The 25974-nt window shown below is 45.2% G+C and overlaps 1 protein-coding gene across 1 annotated transcript in view; it reads right to left on the reverse strand.

Moving 5' to 3' along the window:
- The window catches only part of SCYL1 (SCY1 like pseudokinase 1), a 34982-nt gene extending 12050 nt beyond the window's left edge, over positions 1-22932 (reverse strand). The window contains 15 exon segments of the mRNA XM_032234071.1: positions 480-512; positions 514-636; positions 1969-2030; positions 2033-2081; positions 2985-3092; positions 5113-5271; positions 6683-6790; positions 6792-6839; positions 10632-10659; positions 10661-10720; positions 17021-17241; positions 18592-18711; positions 21141-21205; positions 21208-21280; positions 22733-22932. Of these exon segments, the coding sequence (XP_032089962.1) occupies positions 480-512; positions 514-636; positions 1969-2030; positions 2033-2081; positions 2985-3092; positions 5113-5271; positions 6683-6790; positions 6792-6839; positions 10632-10659; positions 10661-10720; positions 17021-17241; positions 18592-18711; positions 21141-21205; positions 21208-21280; positions 22733-22849 (1374 nt within the window). The 5' untranslated portion in view covers positions 22850-22932.
- Between the last annotated feature and the right edge of the window lie 3042 nt (positions 22933-25974).

The following is a 25974-nucleotide window of genomic DNA, read 5'->3' on the forward strand; positions in this document are numbered from 1 at the left end:
GAGAACTTCCCAAGTCACAATCATGTGATAGCTTGCTTAATGACCATGGTGATTCACTCAATGACCATAGAGATTCCCTTAACACCCTGGCAAAAAAGGTAGCAAACACAGGTGCAGTCCTGCGATGCCTTATTTAAGCACTGCAACAAATTTTCCAGTCCCCATTGCGGTTGTAAGTCGAGGACTTCCTGTCTGTGATCCTATGTCCAGTTTACCACATCCTCCTTCCCAACTCTCTCTAAAACACAGGGATGTCCAGCCTTGGGCACTTGAAGACTTCTGGACTTCAACTCCCAGAATTCCCCAGCCAGCCTTGGGCAGTGGAGTTAAACTCCCAGAATTCTGGGAGTTGAAGTCCCCAGGTCTTATAATGGCCACAGTTGGACATCCCTGTTCTAAAGTTTTCCAGCTTCCCCACCGCCTGCTCCAAAAGTCGCCCCTCCCCCGCCTGCTGCTTCCTTGAACCCGTGCCCACTCACGCTGGCACTGAGGTATGGCCCAATCTTGCCCAGGGCATACGGTGGTGTTGCAGCGAATGGGGCCCTGGTCGTCGCGGGCCTGGAGACGAGCGAAGTGCTTCATGAGTTCCACATTGAGGTTGGCCTCGTTCAGCTTGGGCGCCAAGAGCAGCATGGACTGTGCGGGAGACACAAGAAGCCCCTTAGCAAGAAGCCGTAGGGCGGGCAAACAAGGGCAGGGAGAAGGGGCCCCAGGGTGGGGGATACTGGGAGGTGGGGATAGTCTAGAGGAAGAGGCCCAGTCACTCCCTGGACGCAGGGTGGACATTAAGAGACAGCGACACTGGGATCACCTTGTGGTCTTTTTTCCAGCCAAAGAAGAAAGGTTCGGAAGGGAGGGTATAGATGACCTCACCCACTTCAGCTTCGGGCTCCTCCTCCCTCCCACTTCCATCCCCCCCCCCATTATAATGTAAGCAGGGGTGGGATTCAGCCAGTTCACACAGGTTCAGGCAAACTGGATGCTTAATTTACCTCTGGTTCGTTGAACTGGTAGTTGCAAGGACTGGCTGGCCCCACCCACCCCTCCCCTCCCCTCCCTGGAGTCTTCACGTGGCCCATTTTGGTCTGCGCGGAGGCTCTGGGAAGGTGAAAAACGGCTCTCCCGGAAGTTCCCGAAGCCCAGGAGAGGCTGTTTTTGCTCGCCCGGAGGCTCGAGAAAAGCCTCCGGAGTTTGGGGAGGGAGAAAACGGCACTCTCCCCCACAATGGTGCAGGAGGCATGGCCATGCCCAGCATGGCCACGCCCACCCAGTAATCAGGCAGAGAACCGGTTGCTGCAATTTTTCAATCCCTCCCCTGAATTTAAGAGCCACCCACACCCCAAAACATGCCCTGGGGGATGGTGACTCCCAACAGATGAATGGCTGTTTATCGCATTTGGCAGGGTGGGGCGTCAGGGGCTCCGTGACCACCCCCCCAAGAAGTAGAGAACTTGACATCTGTCAGTCTTCCAGTGGTAGGTTGCAGGCGGTACCGGTGATTGCCAGAAGCAGCAGCCCCCGTACCGGAACGGCCCGCCTACCCTCCCTCGTTCCTTACCTATATTGAAGGAAACGGGGCATCTGCACATGCACCACAGAGAACGGCGCATGCGTGATGCTCCGCCAAGCAGCTGGAGCGTCACAGGTGGCGGTTGCACATGTGTGCACAGCGTGCGTGCCCGGCTCCCGCTGCAACATACCGATTGCAACGGGAGCTGAAACCCACTACTGCAGTCTTCCTGGTCGGGAAACCCAACAGGATGAGCTAATTCTGCTTAGGTGTAAGGTTACCTTAACAAGATTTTGCAGGTCTGAAAGTACGAACCCCCCACCGTCTCTTTTACAGCCTCTGAAACTAGGGAAACGCTCTTTCTCCACCCGTTAGGCAGCTGAGGGCGAAGCAGTCTCTTATCTTATCTTTGCCTCCCGCCTTCCAAGGCCTTTCTCACACCCCTTGCAACAACTCACCTTCACCGTCTGCTCCCGAATGGCTGGGTTGGTGTCCAGGAAACCATGGACCACATGGGGAAGATCTGGGTGTTGACCGTGGGCTCGTTCAAGTACTGAATGAAGTGCTCCATCTGTAGGGGAGACGCCGGCAGTCAGTCAGCGCTTGAGGTACAAAAGCCCCCCGCAATTTCTCTCTCTCTCGCTTGCCCCGGGTTCGCGCTAACACCGTGCGCTAACCCCATGGGCTGCATTCACACAGTTTAATTTTTTTATTTACCATGCCTTGTAGGGTCTTATTCTCCTTTGACCACCGAAATAAGTGCCTGGCCTTATTTTCGGGGAGATCTTATTTTTGAGGTGCAGGAGACAGCGAGCATGGTCACCTCATGGCTGCTGCTGTGTTGCAATATTTTCAGGGAGGGCTTGTTTTCGGGGCGAGGGCTTATTTTAGCGAATGCACTCAAAAGCCCAATTGGGTTTATTATCCGGGGAGGTCTTAATTTCAGGGAAACAGGGTATTTGTCGCCTGCCTTCGTTATTATTTTTTAACGCCCCTGTAATCCAGAGGTCCTCAACCTGTGGGCCACAGCCTATTTGCAACCGGTGCATGTCAGGGCATGCAATGCATTCGTACACAGCCCCCTCATGCGAGGACCTCGGGGGTTCGGGTCCACGCTCATGCAAACAACCGGTGTTTGCATTTACCCCTCCCACTAAACCATCCCCTCTTCCCCTCTCTCAACTCCGGGACAAAAACCCAGAAAGATTGGGGAACTCTGCTGTCATCCCTTAATTCAGGTTAGTCGGGGCAACTGAATGGGGCGGAGCAATTATTGACCGGATGCCCTTCCTGATGCCTACACAGAGTTCACAGCAGATGTTTTCTCTTTAAAGCCCGTTGATTTCAACCGCTTAACTCATGCAGGGCTCAACCTAGGACTCGATTTAAAGAAAGAGCCAAGGACGCAACTACGTCCTTTCTCATAACAAATGCACAACCCACAAATGCAACTCTTTGTGATTTGGACGCCAACCTGTTGTAGCAAACGGATCCTCATGGCCCGATCTGGGGAAGAGAACATCTTCACAATCACAGGGATGATTTTTTGCTGGTATTCTTGGCTGTTCAGAAATTTCCCCACCTGGAAAATGGGAAAAGAAAAGCAGAGTAGGAAGAGAGAAAGAGAGAGAAAGGGAAGATTTCTAATTAAGCATCTTGAATATACACAGCAGGTTGTTCATTTTGTGTCAGAAGCATCACAATTAAAATAAGTCGTGCTACCTGACATAAAAACCATTATATACATACACACACACACACACACACACACACACACACACAATGTGTTCTGTTAAGATACAGCCTGTTGTGCCTTCAAATGGCTTCTACTGCACTGCCATAAATGGCTTCTACTGTACAGCAGTGGAGTTGCCACAGTAGTCCACCATGGGGCTCCCTCTGGTAAGGGGGAAAATCCAACATTAGAAATTACATTTGGTCCGGACATTTCCCCCCTATAAATAAATACCTGGAGAATTCCAGGTTATCGGCTAGTTTAAACTATAAAAAAAGCTTTGTGCAAATGTGCAAATGTACAAATGAAGCAAATTTTGCCCAAATGAAGCAAGGTCTGCTTATTTGTTTTAACATATCTTGTTATTTTATTGTTGGAAAAAGGCTTGATTTTTTAAAATTGAAACTAGCAACATGAATTGCGTTCTGTCACACTTCCATGACATCTTCAAGTGTACGTTGATTGAAGCAAAAAAAAAATGTTGACAAAGATGCACAGGTGGCTAGAAAAGATAATAGGGAAACCTGCAGATTTTAAACCTGAATTGTTTTTATTAGGCATAATGTCAGAAAAATGTGATAAGAAAAGTATTTAATATTACACGTCTTAACAGCAACAAGGATTATATTCACACAATACTGGAAAAATGAAGGTATACCACGAGATGATGAGATAATCAGGAAGATACTAGATTGTGCAGAAATGGATGGATTGACATTGAAAATTAAACAGAAAGAAGACACAGAATACTATCAAGCATGGAATTTATTCTACTACTGGTTGGAAAAAAAAGGGTTGGAGATTAAGAATGTATACTTGTATTGCTAAGCAAATTAAATATCTAGACAACCCGATGTTTAATAAGCACTAAGAAATGTATTTAATAGCAAATCATTTTTTTAAACAAGTATACGTTAATTGGACCAGAAATTGCAGTGTTGTTGCCTGCATGTCACCAATCGCAAAGAGCAGAAGCAAGCGGTGTGCCAGATTTAAAGGAAACAAAGACAGCCTCAGTACCCTGACCACAATCCCTATCCGTCTCCAAATTGGAGGAATCCCAGGATGAACATGACAGACAGGCAAGGAGCAAGGACTACTCAGGAGGAGAGCGCCCACCCCTCTTCACAAGGCACACCTGGGGACTGAGATGTAAGGAGCCGCTGTGGGAAGGGACATTTGTCGGGAATAAACGCTGAATCCTGGAGTGATGAACTTTCCTGGATTCCTGCATTCTTTCTAGATTTCTGAAATTACTTGCCGTGCTCCTTTGCTTCCTGAACTCCTCAACTTGCCCTGTTGGATTTATTGCTGTGCAGTCGTGGTACTCACAATGCTGGGCTGGACTATTTGCAGCCCGAGGTTGCTTGAGGAGTGTGTGGTGTGTATGTGTGTTTGTCATCACTTTGCCCTGGGACTTGCCAGAAACATGGGAGTGTTTGGGGAAATTTGGAGCAATAAAGGGGCGGTGTCAGGTTTCCTAAAAATGCCCTAATTGATTCATGAGTATCGAGCCAAGTTTCAATGCAAAACTAGTCATTTATTAGGATCACCATTAGGCAAGATCTGTTTGCAGTTAAGCCTATGCTTTGTTTGATTTATTGCTGAACTTTACCCTGTTCCTTCCCTCCCCTCAGTCTGTGTCATAAATCACATTCCCCAATGAGGTGCACCCCTCCCAAACCTGCTGCCATAATCTGAGATTCGACTTAGCCGAAAGTATGCGTGGAATGCGCTCCTCCCCCTTCTCTCACTATGGCAATGCTAGCAATTGACAGGGCTGTTTGAATTGCTTGGTTTGTGTTATCTCTGCGCCGTGCCCCAGGTCATCACAATCGGTGTCTCCTAAAGGAGGAGAGTGGCTTACCTTAAAGAGCGGGGTAAGGATTATGGCGCCCGCACTACCAAACTCAAAGGCCATCAGCAATTGAGGAAGGACCTTGTGACGACAGAAATCCTCAGGGAAAGTATCCAGATTGTCGCTGAGTTCTTGAAAAAACTTCTGCCTCTCAGCCGGCTCCTTAATCTGCGGGGGGGGGGGAGCAGTAACCAAGAGTCATGGGTTCAAATCTGCCCCCACCCCACCCTTTCCAGCTCGGGGAAAGGGGAGGCATGGAATTAAAGGACGGTGAGGGGTCACTCAGACCAGATCTCCAACCAAGCTGGAGCCAGGTTCTGCAGAAGGATTCCCACCATAGAGATCCCATGTGGGAAAGACCCCGTAATCTAGCCGGCACTCAACAAGGCTGGCAGGATATTTAATACCTTTTTCTTGGAATAAGCAACTTTGGGGGCCATTAAGTTGAGGTTTCGTGCCTGTATATTCTACAGCAATCAGTTAGTCAGTCAGTCTGTCTATCTAATCTATCTTCTATCTATTTATTATCTCTCTCTCCTATCTATCTATCTATCTATCTATCTATCTATCTATCTATCTATCATCTATCTATCATCTATCTACAGTATCTATCTTATATCTATCTATCATTCTCTTTCCTATCTGTCATCTATCTACATCTATCTATCTACATCTATCTATCTATCTATCTATCTATCTATCTATCTATCTATCTATCTATCTATCTATCTATCATCTATCTATCTATCATCGCTATCCATCATCCATCCATCCATCTATCTAATATATCTTCTATCTATCTATCTATCTATCTATCTATCTATCTATCTATCTATCTATCTATCTATCTATCTATATCTTCTCTATCTATCTATCTATCATCTATCTATCTATCTATCTATCTATCTATCTATCTATCTATCAATATATCTTCTATCTATCTATCTATCTATCTATCTATCTATCATCTATCTATCTATCTATCTATCTATCTATCTATCTATCTATCTATCTATCTATCTATCTATCAGCACATTCACGTCGTATTTAGTAAAAGAGATCAGAAAAAATAGTAAAAGATTTCCTGAATTTTATTGCAATAATGTGTGAATGGCAAACACCTCCAGATATGGAGATTGAAATCTCAAATGGTTCCCGGATTGAACCAAGTTCTTTGGCCAACAAACAAACCTCCTTTTACACTTTAGCCCCATGGAGAGACGTAAAATCAACCAGACACAGGCCAGGAGCCTTCGGTGGAGGGCCTTCTCTGTGGCGGCTCCGGCCCTTTGGAACAAGCTCCCCGCAGAGATTTGGACCCTCACCTCTCTCCAGGCCTTCTGAAAAGCGTTAAAACCTGGCTGTGTCGGCAGGCCTGGGGTCGATGAGTTCCCTTCCCCTCTCGAATCGTGTGGCTGTTGGTTGTTTTAAATGCCCTGTACTTTTTGTAGTTTTTGTGTTTTTTCCCTCCCCCCTCCTTGGGTTTGTGCGCCGCCCTGAGTCACGTTGGGAATAGGGCGGCATTAAATAAAATGAACCTCGAACCTCGGTGGACAGGCACCGTGATCCCCAGCTCTCCCTGGATCTCCTCCAGAAAGAGGTTGGTTTCCACAAACTTGTTGTCCATGAAACCGCCCGTCTGACAGCAATTTTGCAGGAATTTGGACGGGCTGGGTCGTAGCTTGGGTATTGGCACCAACCAGCTCGCAGTAATGGGGCACCAAGGACTTTGGGATCTGGAAGAGAAGGAAGGAGGCAGGTAGGGTCAGAAGGAGGAGATGGTGGTCTCCAATAGAAGAGGGAAGACAAGATGGTCACCGTTCATGTCTCAGTGCAGCTCCAATGTCAACTGTGCATCCTGCAGCCTTTTTCGCTTTGCAACCTTATGGAGTGGAGAAAACACACTTCACTTTAGGGCACTGTTCACCACCTTGGCAACTTTAAGATGGGTGACTTCAATTCCACCTATCTTAAAGTTATCAAGGATGAGAAAACTGGTCTAAACCATTTCTGGGTATTCATCTATCTTTTACTTCTAATATGCCAGCCCAACCTTTTTACGTATAGAGGAAGAGAGAAAGAGAAAAACACACATAGATACAGTTGCAAGAAAAAGTATGTGAACCCCTTGGGATTACGTGGAGTTTTGCATGAATTGGATCTAAAATGTGCTATGAACTTCATCTAAGTCACAACAAATAGAAAAACATTACGTCTGCTGAACATAATACGACACAAACATTAGATGTGTGCCATGGTTTAATTGCACATAACATGTAAACATTCACAGTGCAGGGAGGAAAAAAGTATGTGACCATTGGACTTATAACTGGTTGACCCTCCTTTGGCAGCAATAACCTCAACCAAACGTTTCCTGTAGTTGCAGATCTCACCTGCACAACAATCTGGAGCAATGGTGGACCACTCCTCTTCACAAACTGTTTCAGTATAGCAATATTCTGGGATGTCTGGTGTGAATCGCTCTCTTAAGGTCATGCCACAGCATTGTCAATCGGGTTGAGGTAAGGACTCTGACTGGGGCCACTCCAGAGGGCGTATTCTGTGCTGTTGAAGCCATTGTTTTGTTGAATTACTTGTAGCCTTGGGTCATTGTCCTGTTGCATCACCCATCCTCTGCGGAGCTTCAGCTGGCGGACAGATGGCATACATTTTCCTGCAAAATGTCTTGAAAACCCTGGAATTCATTGTCCCATCAATGACAACATCCGTCCAGGCCCTGAGGCAGAAGCAGCCCCAAACCATGATGCTCCCTCCGCCATGTTTTACAGTGGGGATGAGGTTTTTGATGTTGGTGTGCTGTGCCTTTTTTTCTCCACACATAGTGTTGTGTGTTTTTCCCAAACAACTCAATTTTGGTTTCATCTGTCCACAGTATATTTTGCCAGTAGTGCTGTGGAACATCCAGGTGCTCTTTTGCAAACTTCAAACGTGCGGCAATATTTTTTTGGGACACCAATGGCTTCCTCCGTGGTGTCTTCCCATGTACTCCATTCTTGTTTAATATTTTCCTTATTGTAGATGTGTCAACAAAAATGTTAGCATGTGCCAGAGATTTCTGTAGGTCTTTAGCTGACCCTCTAGGATTCTTCTTTACCTCATGAAGCATTCTGCACTGTGCTCTTGCAGTCATTTTTACAGGACGACCACACCTAGGGAGAGTAGCAAGAGTGCTAAACTTTCTCCATTTGTAGACAGTCTGTCTTACCGTGGACACATGAACATCATGACTTTTGGAAGATACTTTTGCAAACCCTTTCCAGCTTCATGCAAGTCAACAATTCTTGATCGTTGGTCTTCTGAGAGCTCTTTTCTGCTAGGCATGGTTCACATCAGACAGTGCTTCTTGAAACCAGTAAACCCAAAACAGGTGTGGTGTTTTTTAAAGGGCAGGAGAGCTGTCAGCAACACATCCATATCATCACACTGATTGGAATCAAAGTTGGCTCGCTCCTGGCCTCCAATTAGCTCTTGGAGAAATCGTTAGGCTAGGGGCTCACATACTTTTTCCTCCCTGCACTGTGAATGTTTTACATGTTATGTGCAATTAAACCATGGCAACATCTAATAGCAATAGCAATAGCAGTTAGACTTATACCGCTTCATAAAGCTTTCAGCCCTCTCTAAATGGTTTACAGAGTCAGCATATCGCCCCCCAGTCTGGGTCCTCATTTCACCCACCTCGGAAGGATGGAAGGCTGAGTCAACCTTGAGCCGGTGAGATTTGAACTGCCGAACTGCATATAGCAGTCAGCTGAAGTGGCCTGCAGTACTGCACCCTAACCACTGCGCCACCTTGGCTCTAATGTTTGTGTAGTATTATGGCCAGCAGACTGTGTTTTTTTATTGTTGTGACTTAGATGAAGTTCAGAGCACATTTTATGCCCAATTCATGCAAAACTCCACATAATCCCAAGGGATTCACATACTTTTTCTTGCAACTGAAGATACAGAGATAGAAGAGATAGAGAGATTCACACACACACACACACAGAGAGAGAGAGAGAGAGGGAGGGAGGGAGGAGGGAGGGAGGGAGGGAGGGAGGGAGAGAGGTAGGTAGGTAGGTAGGTAGGTAGGTAGGTAGGTAGGTAGGTAGGTAGATAGATAGATAGATAGATAGATAGATAGATAGATACAGATAGATAGATACACAGAGAGATAGAGATAGAGAAATACAGATAGAGAGGTAGGTAGGTAGGTAGGTAGGTAGGTAGGTAGGTAGGTAGGTAGATAGATAGAGATAGATAGATAGATAGATAGATAGATAGATAGATAGATAGATAGATAGATAGATAGATAGATAGATAGATAGATAGATACACACAGAGAGAGATACATAAGTAGGTAGATAAATAGACAGACAGACAAACAGATATAGATACAGAGAGATAGAGAAATACAGATCGAGAGGTAGGTAGGTAGGTAGGTGATAGATAGATAGATAGATAGATAGATAGATAGATAGATAGATAGATAGATAGATATAGAGATAGATACAGATAGAGAGAGAGAGAGAAAGAGAGAGAGAGATATGGGTAGAGAGAGAGATACATAAGTAGGTAGATAAATACAGACAGACAAACAGATATAGATACAGAGAGATAGATACAGATAGAGAGAGATAGGGAGAGAGAGATAGGGAGGGAGGGAGAGAGAGAGAGGAGAGAGAGAGAGAGAGAAGGAATTCACACCACCCAGTGATTTACAAAGCTAGCCACCTCCATTAAATCCACTCAATGTCCGCCTGAGGACATCTGTTGTGCCCCAGCAGGTGCCGTTGGAGCTTCCCCCAGACTCCGACAGGGGCCCTTTGAGTCGGCTCTGGAGGATGTGGAGGACCCTGGACAGGGTTCCGACTCCGAGCAGGGTGCAGAGAGGCTGGTTGGCCACCAGGAGGCACCTGAGCCTTGGACCAGGGGAGGAGACAAGGGAGAGTGAGCCGGAGGCCAGTAGTGAGTTGTTCCTGGATGCACGCCATCGAAGAGCTACTAGGCGTCAGGAACAATTATGCAATTACAGGAGGTGATTGTACTCAGCTGGTAGTCATTAGGCTCTCCAGACTATAAAAAGCTACTTGTGCACACGCCCCTCTTTGCAGAAGTCAACGCAGGATTGAATGTCGGAGATTACTGTGAGCTTGGCAGGCTGGATTGCTGCCGAGCCTTATCTGTGTTTATTGCTGCCTGAGTTTGTCTGAATTGCTGCCAAGGTCCTTATCTGTTTGTTCTGCTTGGCTTTCAGCCACTGAGGTTTTGGTGTCTTGCTATTAAAGTACACTCCAGTTAAGCTTGTCTCTGCATTCGTTACTGGACGGAGGAGGGGGTCAGAACAGACACCATTTTGTCCATCTGTACCCAGCCCACTTTCATGCATCAGAAAAAACCCGTATTCTCACAACCAACCAACGGTGCAAACTGTCAATTTCAGTTACAGTTTATGGGGTTGTGTGAACCCAGGAAAAGGGGTTAGTTCAGGGAACTGTTGGGGAAGGGTCGCCAAAGAGACTCACTTTGTTGAGGGACCGCAGGGAGGATGAGGGTCAGGGGGCCATTGAAGACCTCCCAGATGAGGCAGCCAAATCGCCACATGTCTGCTGACCTAAGACCACACACAGGAAGCAAGTCTGAGTCACGTCAGGATCATGAGGACTAGCTCCATGCCCACCAGCGGATAGTTTGTTTCCAAGACAGATTTAAGCCCCCTCAAAATATGACACAGACCAATCTATGCTGCAGGGATTCCCACAAAAGGCAAAACCAGGTTAAAAACAGGTTTGTGCCTCTGCGCAGAACCTGGCTTCAAATAGAGAGCTACATGCCATCCCTGTGAACCAACCTGGATGTAGTTGTGTTGACTGTATACGGTTGTGTGGCTTCAGCCTTTAGTTAGGTTAGGACAAAGCTTAGCAGTTGGCACTCTGTGAGACCTGCCTTCTTTCCAAGGAAAGATACCAATGTTGGAAAAGGACTGACAGGGTTACAGAATAACAGAGTTGGAAGGGACCTTGGAGGTCTTCTAGTCCAGCCCCCTTGCTCAAACAAGAGACCCTTACAGAATAACAGAGTTGGAAGGGACCTTGGAGGTCTTCTAGTCCACTCCCCTTGCTCAAGCAGGAGACGCTTACAGAATAATAGAGTTGGAGGGGACCTTGGAGGTTATCTAGTCCAACCCCTGATCAAGCAGGAGACCCTGTACCATTCTAGACAAATGGTTTTTCAGACTCTTCTTAAAAGCCTCCAGTGATGGAGCCCCCACAATTTCTGGAGTCAACCCATTTCACCAATTAATTCTCATTGTTAATAGAAGAGAAGAGAATATAGAATAAACAACAGCATAGACTATAGAATAGAATGTAGGATAGGGAATAGAATAGAATGGAATTGGAACAGGAACAGAACAGAATCTTTATTGAGAATAGAATGGAATGAAATGGAATAGAAGCTGGAAGGGACCTTGGAGGTCTTCTAGTCCAGCCCCTGCTCAAGCAGAAGATGCAATTAAGGAAAAAGAGCTAAGTGAATATTATATGATTTGGGAAGTATTTTACTAATGGCTGGAGAATAAAAAAGGAGTTTGGAAATGAAGAAGGCTAAAAAGTAAGTAGAAAATATATCAAGATAAGAGATATAATTAAGATGAAAATTGTTAGTATGTGTATGATGGTATTATCACTAGAAGATATTAAGAAGAAAAATGGAGAGTTTTATAATGTTTAAATGTTTAATATATTATAATAATGTTTAGGGAAATAATGTTAATATAAATGTGGCAAATGAAGAACGATGTTGCACAGAGGTGTTTGTATCCAGAGGACACACGGCCTAAGGAAAGATGGAATGCTTATTTTGTAACTGAATTTTTTTAAAAAAATTATATAAAAAAGAATAGAATAGAATAGGAATAGAATAGAATGCAATGCAGAATAGAATAGGAATAGAAATATGATAAAATAGAATAGAATAGGAATGCAGAATAGACTAGAATAGGAATAGAATAGAATGCAATGCGGAATAGAATAGGAATAGAAATAGGATAAAATGGAATAGAATAGAATAGGAATGCAGAATAGAGTAGAATAGAATAGACTACGAATAGAATAGAATGCAATGCAGAATAGGAATAGGAATAGAAGCTGGAAAGGATCTTGGAGGTCTTCTAGTCCAGCCCTCTGCTCAAGCAGAAGAACCTAAGGAAATTTCTCCTCAGTTCTAGGTTGCTTCTCTCCTTGGTTAGTTTCCACCCATTGCTTCTTGTCCTGCCCTCAGGTGCTTTGGAGAATAGCTTGACTCCCTCTTCTTTGGGGCAGCCTCTCAAATACTGGAATGCTGCTATCCTGCCCCCTGGTTCTTCTTTTCATCAAACTAGACATGCCCAGTTCCTGCATCCCTTCTTCTTATGTTCCAGTCCCCTAATCCTCTTTGTTGCTCTTCTCTGCACTCTTCCCAGAGTCTCAACATCTGCAGGACGGGACACACGAGTGGCATACCCTGATTGGCAGCTAAAAAATCAGCAAAACTGATTTTTAGCTTTGACATGCTGCTGCCCTCGCCAGAGTTAGAGAGGCCAAAGCGAAATCTAAACACTTTTCATTGAGTTTAGCTTTATTGATTAGATCCCTGGAAAATGGTTAATAATTTCTTGCTTCGTAATTAAAGTGACCCTTGGGCACAAACCGATAAGGCAGTCTCCAAGGGGCGCCTCCAAGCTTTCAGGGGTGTGTCCTGTGTAGCCCCTGGCAGGTAAGGATCCCACTCGCATAGCAGGCCTCCAAACGGTGCAGATACTTTAAGCATTCCTGAAAAGGTTTCCTCTCTCGCAACGGCTTCGGAAATTGGATTGATTTTTCTCCTTCAAATGGATTTTCTAAATCGGGTGATAATCGGAATCCCACTGGACCCGAATCTGACTTGAAGCAACTGCATTTTGCATGGAGCAGCCAATACCTCCCTGCTCCTTTGCAAAGCCCAAAAACTTCATTTGGGGGCTCTGGTCAAACCACCACCCCAACTAAGACCCTACTCATATGTGCAGATATAAGAGATCCACAAATCCTCCGATAAAAACTTTTGCGGACGACTTGGTTATAATATTGAAACAACCGCAGGAATCCAGCAAGGTTTTAATGAATACGATTAATCAATATGGTCAAGTCTCTGGATTTAAAATTAATTTAGGAAAAACCAAAATATTAGCAATGAATATGAATACCAAACAGAAGGAAGAATTGGGAGTGATGTTAGGATGTGAGGTTGTAAAAAAGTCAAATATCTTGGAGTTAATATTTTAACGTCAAATGGGAAATTATACAAGCATAATTATGAACCACTCTGGCATAGTATACAAATGGAGATGAAAAGGTGGGAGAAACTGCATTTATCTTTGTTGGGAAGGATAGCGGCAGTGAAAATGAATATTTTACCAAAATTTTATTTTTGTTTCAAATGTTACCAATACTTAAAAGAGATGCGAACCTTCTAGAATGGCAGAAGGGTATCAACAAATTTGTATGGGCAGGAAAGAAGCCGAGGGTTAAGATGAAAATAATGCAAGATGTACGTGAAAGAGGAGGATTGAAATTACCAAATTTAAAATTATATTATGATGCAGTGGCTTTATCTGCAATTAGTGATTGGATCCATTTAACCAATGACAGAATACTGAATATTGAGGGACATGATTTGGTATATGGTTGGCATGCTTACTTGTTATTCAACAAAAAACTGGATAAGAATTTCAAAAATATTTTAAGAAATGCCTTATTGCGGGTTTGGAAAAAATATCAACATAAACTAAATGACAAGTTGCCCATGTGGGCAATTCCTAGACATGCAATTGAAAATATAAATATAGAACAAAAACACGATAGAACCACTTATAGACAACTTCTTAATACAGAAAGAGGGGTGCTGCAATTAAAATCTTTAGAGGTACTTAAAAAAGAGAAGGTAGTTCAAACGTGGTTTCAGTATGGCCAATTACAGGCCAGGTGGAAAATAGACCAAAAAATAGGTTTTGTAATAGCTGAGGATAACTTGTTTAAACAAATAAGAGATCAAAGTTTAATGCACATAAAGAGGATATATAATGTATTAGTACAGATGGACTCAGAAACCGAAATGGTTAAAGATTGTATGATAAAATGGGCTCAGAATATTGAAGAACCTATAATGCTGGACACATGGGAAAAAATATGGGTAAGAAATGTAAAATTTACACAAGCACAAAATTTGAGAGAAAATTTTTATAAGATGTTTTATAGATGGCACTTAGATCCCAAAAAGCTTGCTTCTATGTATTCAAATGTTCAGCCTAAATGTTGGAGATGTGGTTCTTTCGATGCTACATATTTTCATATATGGTGGACATGTCGTAATGTTAAGGCATTTTGGATAAAAATTTGGTGGATCCTGCAAAATATCTTCAAAAAAAGGATAAAATTCACTCCCAAACTGTTTTTACTAGGTATATGTACTGACTTCGTAGCAGTAGAGATTAATTTGGTTCTGTACTTAATAACGGCAGCAAGACTCTTGGTGGCGCAATACTGGAAGAAGAAAGACCTGCCTACAATTCAAGAATGGACTTTAAAGGTTACAAACTTAGCCGAAATGGCAAAAATTTCAGCATATCTTAAAGAACATTCAAATGAGAAGTATAAACGAGACTGGAAAAAATGGATTGATTATATACAAAGCAAATATGGGACTAGGAAATTCCAGATAGCTTATGCTTAAAATTAGTAATAAAAATTGTTAAAAATTTGGGTAACAGCAAGAAGCTGAGTTCAATGTAGAGATATTTTAGACTGTGATTGTCAAAAAGTTATACCATGTATGGGCTCTGGGAAGTCGGGGGGAGGGAAGGGAGGCGGGGATCTAGGGGGAGGGGGGGAGGGGGGAATATAATATGTGTTAAGTTCTAAAGCATGATTGCACTTGTATACTGTGGTTTTTATTAATGTTAGTGTTAAAACAGAACAAACTGAATATATCGGAAAGTAAGAGATACCGAAGGGAGGAGCTGAATGAAAGAAGAAGGAGAGCAGAGAGAGTGAGAGAGAGGAGGAGGAGAAGGAAGGGAGGGAATGGATTAAGAGAGGGAGTGATAGGGTTAGGGTTAGATAGAGGGGGAGGGAAGTAGGTGTAGAGGGGTATGAGAGAAGGAAGAATGAAAGTTGGAGGGGGATGAAAGCGGGTGTATGGTGGGCTAAGGCGGTATATTGGGTTTGTATTGTAGGGGGCATTCTCTATAAAAGCGAGGGCTGTGTTTATTACTCAATGTTATATGTCTCGGTTCCACAGTAAACATGTGATTGTATAGAATGAAATGGAAATAAAAAGATTGTACTAGTAATAAGACTAATAAGCTTAAAAGAATATTCAGCAAAGTAATTCCCAGACTAAGGGAAATAAATTTAAAGTGTAAAAAAAAAAAAAAAAAAAAAAAACTATTTCTCAACCTTCGCCACTTATTATTTTTTAAATTTTTATTGTACATTTTTCTTTATAATACATCACATTTCCACTTTTGCAGCGATAGAGTATTGGCTCTTATCTAGTCCTTTTTGAGTATACTTAGTTTTATATCCCCTGATGATGACTAATATTCTCTTAATCATACATTTATAATCTCTTTTAAACACGTAATGGTGTACCTCATAGTTATAGGCATTATTTTCATAATTGTACCATAGCATTCTATATATTTATCTCTCTCCTTTCCCCCTCTCTCCTTCTTTCTCCTTTTCTCCTCTCCCCTCTTTCTCCACTTCCCTCTCTTCTATCCTCTCCCCTCATCCATTTCCTTCTCTCCTTTCCCCTCCTTCCGTCTTTCTTTTCCTTCTCCTCTCCCCTCTCTTCCCTCTCTTTCCCTCTCTCCTAATCCTCTCTCATCCATTTCCTCTTTCCCCTCTCTCCTTCCTTCCTTCCTCTCTCTCTTCCCCATCCTTCTCCTTCCTTCTTCCTATTTCTCTCCCCTCGTCCATTTCCTTCTCTCCTTTTCCCTCTCTACTTCCTTCTTCCTTTTCCTCTTCTCTTCTCCCCTCTCCTTCCCTCTCTCCTATTCCTCTCCCCTCTTCCATTTCTTTTTCTCCTTTCCCCTCTCCTTCCTTCTCCTTCCTTCTCCTCTCTTCCCCACTTCCTTCTCCTTCCTTCTCTCCTATTTCTCTCCCCTCGTCCATTTCCTTCTTTTCCCTCTCTACTTCCTTCTTCCTTTTCCTCTTCTCTTCTCCCCTCTCCTTCCCTCTTCCTATTCCTCTCCCTCTTCCATTTCTTTTTCTCTTTTCCCCTCTCTCCTTCCTTCTCCTTCCTTCTCCTCTCCTCTCCACTTCCTTCTCCTTCCCTCTCTCCTATTTGTCTCCCCTTGTCCATTTCCTTCTCTTCTTTCCCCTCCTTCCTTCTCCTCCCTTTTCCTGTTTTCCTCTTCCCTCGACTTTTCTTCTCCTCTTCTCTCCTGTGCCCTCTCCACTCTACCACTCTTGGCCACTGGTGGATTTCAACTCCCAGAATTCCCCAGCTAGCACAGTGACCAAGGTTGGGAAACACGGTACAGGTAGTCCTCGATTTACGACCACAATTGAGCCCAAAACTTCTGTTGTTAAGTTGTTCAGTTAGTAACACGGTTGTTAAACGAATCGGGCTTTCCCCTTTGATTTTGTTAGCCAGAAGGTCGCAAAATGTGACCCCCGGGCCCGTCATAAATATGAGTCAGTTGCCAAACGCCTGAATTTTGTTCATATGTTCACAGGGAGGCTGCAATGGTGTTAAAAAAAGTCATAAAGTCACTTTTCCCGGTGCCGTCATAACATTGAACGGCCACTAAATGAACTGTTGTAAGTCAAGGACTCCCCGGTATTTCAAGAATATGAATTTAAAACAGGGAAAGAGGAAAAAAACTCACCATTTCTCGCCAACGTTTTTGCCGCTGTCGGATAATTCGGGGGGATTGTATTTCTCCAGCTCGGGGACCCCCTTCCGGGGCACAGCGGCGTCTCCCTGGGCTGAGAACATGTAATCCAAGCCCCCCAGTTTCCACTCGCCGGCCCGGTCCACGTAGATCACGCCCAGGCAGAGGTTGTTATGGACCAGGTGGCAGTCGTTGACCAGGAAACTGAGGGCTTTCTAAGGAAGGAAAGAGGGGTTGGGGGCAGAGGAGAGGGTCAAGGAAGGGGTCACAGGTCACGAGCAAGGGCCTGACACCACAACCCCCTAAGCCTGGTCAAGGAGGCTGAATTCACACAACCTGCTTGGTCCCTGCAGGGGACACCTCATCAATAGTTAGTCTCCGACTCACAAGAGTTCGTTTTACTATTTAGAGTTTTCTTTTTTTATTCCCTTAGGTGCCATTGTAAGTATACACTCACAGAGTTTTACATTTGCCATTCTTATACATTTGTTATTATTATATAACCTATTAATAGGTTATAATGTATATTTTGGGTTGCTTTCTTTACCAGCCCTTCCGCCTGTTGTAACACCACCTCCTTTTCCCTTTCTTTTCTCCTTCCCTCCCTTCTCTACTTCCTTCCTTCCTCCTCTCCTTCCTTCTTCCCTTTCTTCCCCTACTCTTCCTCTTCCTCTCCCTTCCACCCTCCTCCCCTTACCTCTTTCTTCTTTCCCCCTTCTCCTCTCATTCTCTCCTCTCCCTTCTTTTCTCCCTCCCTTCTCTACTTCCTTCCTCCTTTCCTTTCCCTTCCTTCTTCCCCCTCTCCCTACTCCTACTCTTCCTCTTCTCCTTCCTATCCTCTTTCCTTCTCTTTCTCTCCTTCCATTCTCCTCTCCTTACTTCTTTCTTCTTTCCCCCTCTTCCTTTCATTCTCTCCTCCTCTCTCTTTTTTCCCTCCCTTCTCTACTTCCTTCCTCCTCTCCTTCCTGTTCCTTCTTCCCTCCCCTCTCCCTACTCCTACTCTTCTCCTTCCTACCCTCTCCTTCTCTTTCTCTCCTTCCATTCTCCTCTCCTTACTTCTTTCTTCTTTTCCCATTTTCCTTTCATTTTCATTTCCACTTACTACCGTCACAACATCCCCATGGCCACATGAGTTACATCTGGATGCCTGACAATGGATTATCTTTATGACCATTGCCGTTCCCCCCCCCCCGGGATCACATGGTCCCTTTTGCGACGTCCTGACAAGCCAAGCCAGTGAGGATGCCAGAATCACTTAACAACTGCCTTTCTAACTTACCAACTGCAGTGATTCACTTACGAAGAGGCAGAGAAAGGTGATGAAATGTGGCAAAATTCAATTAACCAATGTTTCATTTAGCAATGGAAATGTTGGGCTCAGTTGTGGTCATAAGTCAAGGACTGCCTCTGTGTGTGTGTGTGTGGTGTAATATAATCCCTATTTCGGTTAGGTGGTGACTTGGAACAGTCACTAAGCGAACAGTCATAAGTGGAGGATACTAGTATGGAGGAGTCTAACCCAGTTCCCCACCCCCTCCCACGATACCGGCCTTCCCAGCACTCACTGCAATCTGGTGAAGACCCCAGGAGATTTCTGCGCTCAGGCTCTTCCCGTCTCCCCGCGACTCCAGGTAAGCCGGCAACGGTGTCACGGGCTCGGTGACCACGTGTAAACTCTTCTCCGTCTGCAAAACCAAAGAAGGAAATGTGATTCTCACCATGGTTTCAGGTTTCAGGTTTATTGGGATTTATATGCCGCCCTTTTCCCTGAGGGGACTCAGGGCGGCTTACAACCACAGGGGAGGGGGGGGGCAAGGTCAAAAACAAACAATATGTGCACAAAGAAAAAATAATAAAACACAACTTTCATTCAGCAATCAAACACTCGGGGGGTAATTAGAAGCCTATCCCCAGGCCTGCTGGGAGAGCCAGATCTTGAGGGCTGCGCGGAAGGTCTGGATAGTGGTGAGGGTACGGATCTCCATGGGGAGCTCGTTCCACAGGGTCGGGGCAGCAACAGAAAAGGCTCTCCTCCGTGTGGTCGCCAGTCGACATTGACTGGCAGATGGGATTCGGAGGAGGCCAGTCTGTGCGATCTAATTGGTCGATTTAGGGAGGTAATCGGCAGAAGGCGGTCTCTCAAGTACCCAGATCCACTACCATGGAGTGCTTTAAAGATGGTCATCAGTATCCTGAAGCGCACCCGGAGTATCCTGAAGCGCACCATGGGGGAATATGGGGGCTGGCGGGGGGGACGGGACTGCAGGGGAGCGTGTCATGAAAACCATCACAAATGGTTGGGCAAACAGACCTTTGCCAGCACCCCAAACACACAGCAGTGGCTCTTCTGTCCCAAGGACCAGCCCATAGATTTCCTCTGCTCTCTCCTCTGCCACATCTTTTCATCTCCGCCCCCTGCCTTTGATCCCCAGAGCTAGAGTGGGGCTTTGCTAGGAGCCATGGCTCTTCCGTCCCAAGGACCGGCCCATAGATTTCCTCTGCTCTCCTCTCCTCCGCCTTCTGCACATCTGCATGTCAGGCGCTGAACCTCCAGGCTTGGGGCTGTTGACTCTCCATCTGGGAGCTGACGGACAGCCCAGGCTCCACCTCTGGCTCTCTCTCTCTCTCCGACAGCTCCCTTCCCTCCACCCTCTGATGCTGACCCTGAGTCACACACCTCCTCCTCCGATTCGGCTGTTGGAGGGCTGGCAGCCACAACAGCCTAGTTGCAAATGTGCTGGTTCCAATAGAAGAGAACATTTGTAGCTCGGGGATGGACTGCAGGGTCCCTGGTGTTCTCTGAGTTTGGTTAGTTTTCTTGCAGATTTTCTTTCACAGGGATAAATCACATTTACACAGCTTTGACAAAGGACAATAGAAAAGCTAAGAAGGAAATAACAAGACCAGGAAACATTCTCTCTAGGAGGCAACAGCCAGATAAGCAGGGATTAACACCAGACAAACAATGGAGCAAAACCGTTTCCCTGATCCGGGAACCACCAAGGAGAAAATCACACTGAACCGAACCGACTGTATCTAAACAGGGAACAAATTCCATATTCACACATGCTAATGATGTTGGGTCATGACACGTTTGCAAGGCAACAACCAAGCTCAGAGAACTGCAAGGGGCCCGCAGAAAGAGAAAGCCAGATAAGCAGGGATTAACACCAGACAAACAATCCAGCAGAAAACAATACCCTAATCAAGGAGAAAACCTTCTCTCCATCAAAACAAGGAAGGGATTTTATATAAACTGTGCAAACTCCACACTCACTTCCAACTGATGATGTTACCTAGCTAGACAATGAAACGTCTCAATCAATGAAAATACTTATAGCTCAGATTTGAAATGAGAAGTCCTTGATACTCAAACAACAACAACAACAATAATTGGAGCCTTTGGAGCAATATTTAAAGGGCTACCTCGCTATTTGGAAACTCTAAATTTATCAGACTAGAACATTCTGATTCTACAAAAAACCACCCTAGTGGGAACAGCTTATATTCTCCGACGTTACCTTAACAGTTCCTAGGTCCTTGGTTAGGACTCGAGCTGTTGAGCTACCAACCAGCCCCAAAGGCTGTGAATCTCACAAAGATTAACCAGTAATAATAAAAATACATACACACACACCTGCAACGAAAGATTCAGCATTGCAGGAGATGCCAGAGTCGAGAGAAAAAATTGGAAAAATCACGAAATATTGCGACCTGGCCATCGAAACTACACGGCTATGGATGAAGCATGTAACAGGGATACCCCATTATCTTCAGGGCACTTGGCACCATGTCCAAGAATTTTACAAGATACATCCATAAATTGCAGCTTCCTGCAATAACACCAGCGGAACTGCAAAAAAACTGCTGCTCGGAACATATTTTAAGATACCTGGTTGATACCTAGGATGCTGGCAGCAACCCTATCAACCATTAACACCAGTGAATGGTGTTTGTGATGCATATTTGAATGTTCAGTTGGCTGAGTTTCATGTTTAATGAATGAAATATAATAATAAAAATATATGCATCTGCAGCGAAAGACTCGGCATTGCACCCCAAGGGGTTTTGCCCACGTTTCAAATATCCGTTGTTCAGATCATCTGTAAGATACCTCTAAGCCATCAATGTAGGATAAGATATTGGGGTGCCGGAGGGTCTTGAGGAATCTAAAGGCTGTTTGGCAAGCTGGATCTGCTCTTCGGAACTCGGCTTCACCTCGTGAACGAAAAGGGAGACAGGTTCTCCCGTGGTCTGCAGAAGTGAAAACGAACAGGAGTGAGAGAGAGAATGGTGGTCCTTGTTAGCCACAATCGGGCCACAATCAATGGTCAGTTCTTCAGATCCAAGTGGCCCCCACTCATCTAGGTTTATAAGAGCCATGAAATCCTAGCTAGTCGCTAAGAGGAAGGGGGCTTGTCGCTTGGTTGCGTTTATCATCTTTTTATCTCTGTCATTTCTGGTTTACTGATTTAATTGTAATTTTATGACAACTGGCAATTCATCAGTGGATTGGATTGCCTTATGGGTGTTCCATCACTGGAGGTGTTTTCCAAAACAAATTGAATCGGGATGATATGAGGCCTGGAAAAGGGGGGCTGGACTAGAAGACCTCGAAGGTCTCTTCAAGCCCTATCATCATTCCAAGTCCATACATCTTAAAGCATCTTCAGGTCCCCCAGGCTGAAAACCCCTCAATAGTGCAGTCTTCCAATATTTGAGGGGCTGCCACAGAGATTAGGGGGGTCAATCTATTCTCCAAAGGCCAGAGAAGGAAGAATGGATGGAAACTGACCAAGGAGAGATTCAACCTGGAAATAAGGAGGAATTTCCTGACAGGGAGAACAATCAACCCATGGAAGAGAAGTTGCCTTCGGAAGTTGTGGGAGCTTCATCCCTCAAGAAGAGACTGGGCTGCCCTCTGTCAGAAGTGGTGTAGGGTCTCCTGCTTGGGCAGGGGGTTGGACTAGATGACCTCCAAGGTCCCTTCCAACTCTGTTAACCTGTTAAATATCGGAAGACTTCAATTCCCAGAATTCCCATCCAGCAAAGCATATCCTATCATGGCTGGGGGAATTCTGGGAGTTGAAGTCCTCCGATCTTAAAAGGGGCTAATGAATCCATTGCATCCCCTAAGGATGCAAACCCCGTCCCCACCTTCCTCCCTCTACTGCCCCCAAGGAAGGGGACCCCCCAAAAAACTTGCCCCTTCCCCCAAGGGGAAACTCCTGCATAGCTCCCCTTCCTCCTTTGCAAAGACCCCACCACCCCTTCTCTTCCCTGGGGGCCCCTCCCCACCTCCTCCCTCTCTCAATGGGAGACCCCTGGCAGCCCCCCTCCTTTGCAAAGACCCCCCCATTTTCCTGCCTGGGGGACTCCCTCCCCACCTCCCTACTGCCCCCCAAGGAAGGGGAGACCCCACTCCCACCTTCCACCCCTCCTCCAAGGGAAGACCCCTGGCAGCCCCCCCCTCCGTTCCAAAGAAACCCCCCCTTCTTCTTCCTACTGCCACCAAGGAAAGGGAGACCCATCCTTCCTCCTCCCCCAAGGGGAGACCCCTACCCAGCCCCCCTCTTTTGTAAAGACCCCCCTCACCTTTCCCTTCTCCTGGCCGCCCCCCCCTGCCCCCTTCCTCCCCTCCCCCAAGGGGAGACCCCTGCCCAGCCTCCCTCCTCTCCGAACCAAGGCAAAGACCCCCCTGCCCACCTTCCTCCGCCCGCGGTGCAGCTGCCAGACGCCCCCGGGCTGGGTCAGCGCCGGCTCCGGCGGGGTGGCGGCCTCGAAAGGGAAGTCCCGGATCGGGTCCCGGGCGAAGAACCACATCCTGGGCCGGGAAAGGGGCGCCCGGGCGCAGCAGCAGCAGCCGCCAAGTCAGCCCAGCCCAGCCGGGCAACGTCAGCCCTTCTCGGCCGTTGCGAGCAGGAGGAGGAGGAGCCGGCCCCGGAAGTGCTTGGGAAAGAGGGCGCCCCCGCGCGCGTGCAGAGTGCCGGGGGGGGGGGTGAGAAACGCCTCCCGGCGGTGCATCCCTCATGCACACGTGCGCGGGGCCGACACGCGTCTTGCAAACGGCTTGGCGGGCCATGCAAGCAGCAGCCCCTTTGCTGGCCAGCCCCTCCCTCCTTTTTTAAGAGTTTCTGTGTGTGTGTGTGTGTGTGTCTACACGTGGCCCGGGGAATACGTGTTTGGGGTTGCATTCCCACGGATTCACGCAGACCTGGGCTTTGCTGGCAAAAGGGTGGAGCGTGGGAAGCCAGAAGGCTTTGCAAGCAGGTTGCACAAGGAAGGGAGGAAGTGGGCGCCACACTGTAATAAGTGCAAAGAAAACACACACACACACACACAGAGAGAGAGAGAGAGAGGACTATCAAGGTGTTTCCTGGGTGGTTTCCGATAGAAGGAAAACGGTCCAAAGCAGAGAAAACCCCGCAGAAAATGGCCCACAACAACAAGGTCCTACAGCACTTTGGCCAGCTGGAAGTTGGGTGGACTTCAATTCCCAGAATTCTCCGGCCTCTTAAAGTGGCCGTAGCCGAGAAATACTAGAAGATTCTGAGAGGAGGGAAGGGAAAGAGGCAAAGAAAGGGGAAAGGAAAAGAAAGGGGGTAAGGAAAGGGAAAGGAAAATAGGAAAAAGGGAAAGGAAAGGAAAACAGAAGGAAAAAAGGGTAGGGGAAGGAAAGAGGCAAGGAAAAGGAGATAGAAGGAAAAAGGGAAGGGAAGAAAAACAAGGAAAAGAGGCAAGGCAAGGAAAATAGGAAAAGGGGAAAGGAAAACAGAAGGAAAAAGGGTAGGGAAAGGAAAATAGAAAGAAAAGAGGCAAAGAAAGGAAAACAAGGAAAAAGGGGAACAGAAATAGAAGGGGAAAGGGAAGGAAATGAAAACAAGGAAAAAGGAAAGAGAAGGAAAAGAGGAAGGAAAGGAAAAAAGGGAAAGGAAAGGAAAAGGAAATAGAAGGAAAGGAAAACAAGGGAAAGGAAAGGAAAAGTACAGGAAAATAGAAGGGAAAGGAAAGAGGAAGGGAAGGAAGTAAGGAAAACAGATGAGAGAGAAGAAAGGTGAAAATTAACTTAGAAACATTTTTTTTAAAGCAGCCATTTCAAAAGTAAGTTCAGGACCTGTTACAGGTAGTCCTCGACTTATGACTGTAATGGGCTCCCCCTTATGGGCGCAAGTCGAGACAGTAGTTAAGCAAGGCACCCACATGATCATCTCATGCACAATTAAGCCCACAATTTCTGCTGCTAAGTGAGACAGTGGATTAAGTGAGCTTTACCCCACTTTACAACCTTTCTTGCACAGTTGCTAAGTGAATCACTGCAGTTGTTCACTTAGTAACACGGTTGTTAAGTGAAATCAGGCTCCCTCATTGACTTTGCATGTCTGAAGTTTGCAAAAGGGGAATCGTGTGACCCCGGGACACTGCGACCGTCATAAGTACATGCCAGTTGCCAAGCCTCCAAATTTTAATCATGTGACCATGTAGATGCAGCGATCGTAAATTGCTTTTTTAAAATTTAAATTAATAGCAAAGGTGGGATTAATGGGAAAGTTGGGGGGGGGGATTGGGGAAAGGTACTAAAACAATAGAATTTAAAAGGAGAAAAAAGAATGGAAAGAAAAAATATAAAAATTACAAGAACAAGCGAGACGAATGGATGGAGAGAAGAGAATACAAGAGAAGTGAAGAAAATGGTTGAAAGGAGGAAAGAAGGAAAAGGATTTACTAGTAGAATAGAATGAAACCTAGTAAATATATCTATTAATGGTATATTCAATACAATGTGAGGGAAATAGATTAATACTATTAATTGTGAATAATTAAGTGAAATGTTTACTATATAAAATCAAATTTGAGGATATATGTTATTGATACTAAAACAGAATAATAGATGGAAATGGTATGTTAAAATTTGATTAACTTGGAGAGCAAATAATGATATCGTTTAGATATTAAAAAGAAATTAAAATGAAGTTGGAAAATATGGAAAGAAAATAAGATGACTGAAAAGTGAAATGAAAATATGATGAAAAATGAACTATGCATAACAGAAGATGTAAAAGGGGGAAAACACTTTGTTTATAAAAGAAGTTAAATATGTAATCAAAAAATAAAAAACATATTTCAAAATAAATCAACTTTTTTTCAGTGCTGTTGTAACTTTTTGCAGAAAAAACCAGTACTAAATAGCTAAATAAACATGGTCAAAACTCTCATTGTCAGATAATATTTGTTAAGAACATATCTACAAGTTTGTGTAGTGTACAAAAACTTCCTATAGAACGTTCTTAACAACCATTATGTGACAATGAGAGTTTGACCATGTATGTTTTATTTAGCTATTTGGTTTTGGGGGGGTTTCTGCAAAGAATTCAGGTGTTTATTTGAGGGCTTCTGTTTAGGATCTCAAGCATTTAATGATTTCAATTTGGAAACTGGAGCACTTATGAAGAGAAGGACCAGGGGAGACAGGAGAGCATCTTCCAGCATTTGAGAGGCTGCCCCAGAGAGGAGAAAGAGGTCAAGCTATTCTCCAAAGCCCCCGAAGGCCAGATAAGGAAGAATGGATGGAAGCTGACCAAGGAGAGCTTCAACCTGGAAATAAGGAGGAATTTTCTGACAGGGAGAAGAATCAACCCATGGAAGAGAAGTTGCCTTGGAAGTTGTGGGAGCTTCATCCCTGGAAGCTTTCAAGAGGAGACTGGACTGCCCACTGTCGGAAATGGTGTAGGGTCTCCTGCTTGGGTGAGGGGGTTGGACTAGATGACCACCAAGGTCACTTCCAATTCTGTTAATATGTTAATAAATGGTGTAGGGTCCCCTGCTTGGATGGGGGGGTTGGACTAGATGACCTACAAGATCCCTTCCAACTGTTATTCTGTTATTTCATCACTGGAGGCTTTCAAGAAGAGACTGGACTGCCATTGGTCAGAAATGGTATAGGGTCTCCT

The sequence above is a fragment of the Thamnophis elegans genome, chromosome 17 (assembly GCF_009769535.1).
Source record: "Thamnophis elegans isolate rThaEle1 chromosome 17, rThaEle1.pri, whole genome shotgun sequence".
NCBI classification, from domain to species: domain Eukaryota; kingdom Metazoa; phylum Chordata; class Lepidosauria; order Squamata; family Colubridae; genus Thamnophis; species Thamnophis elegans.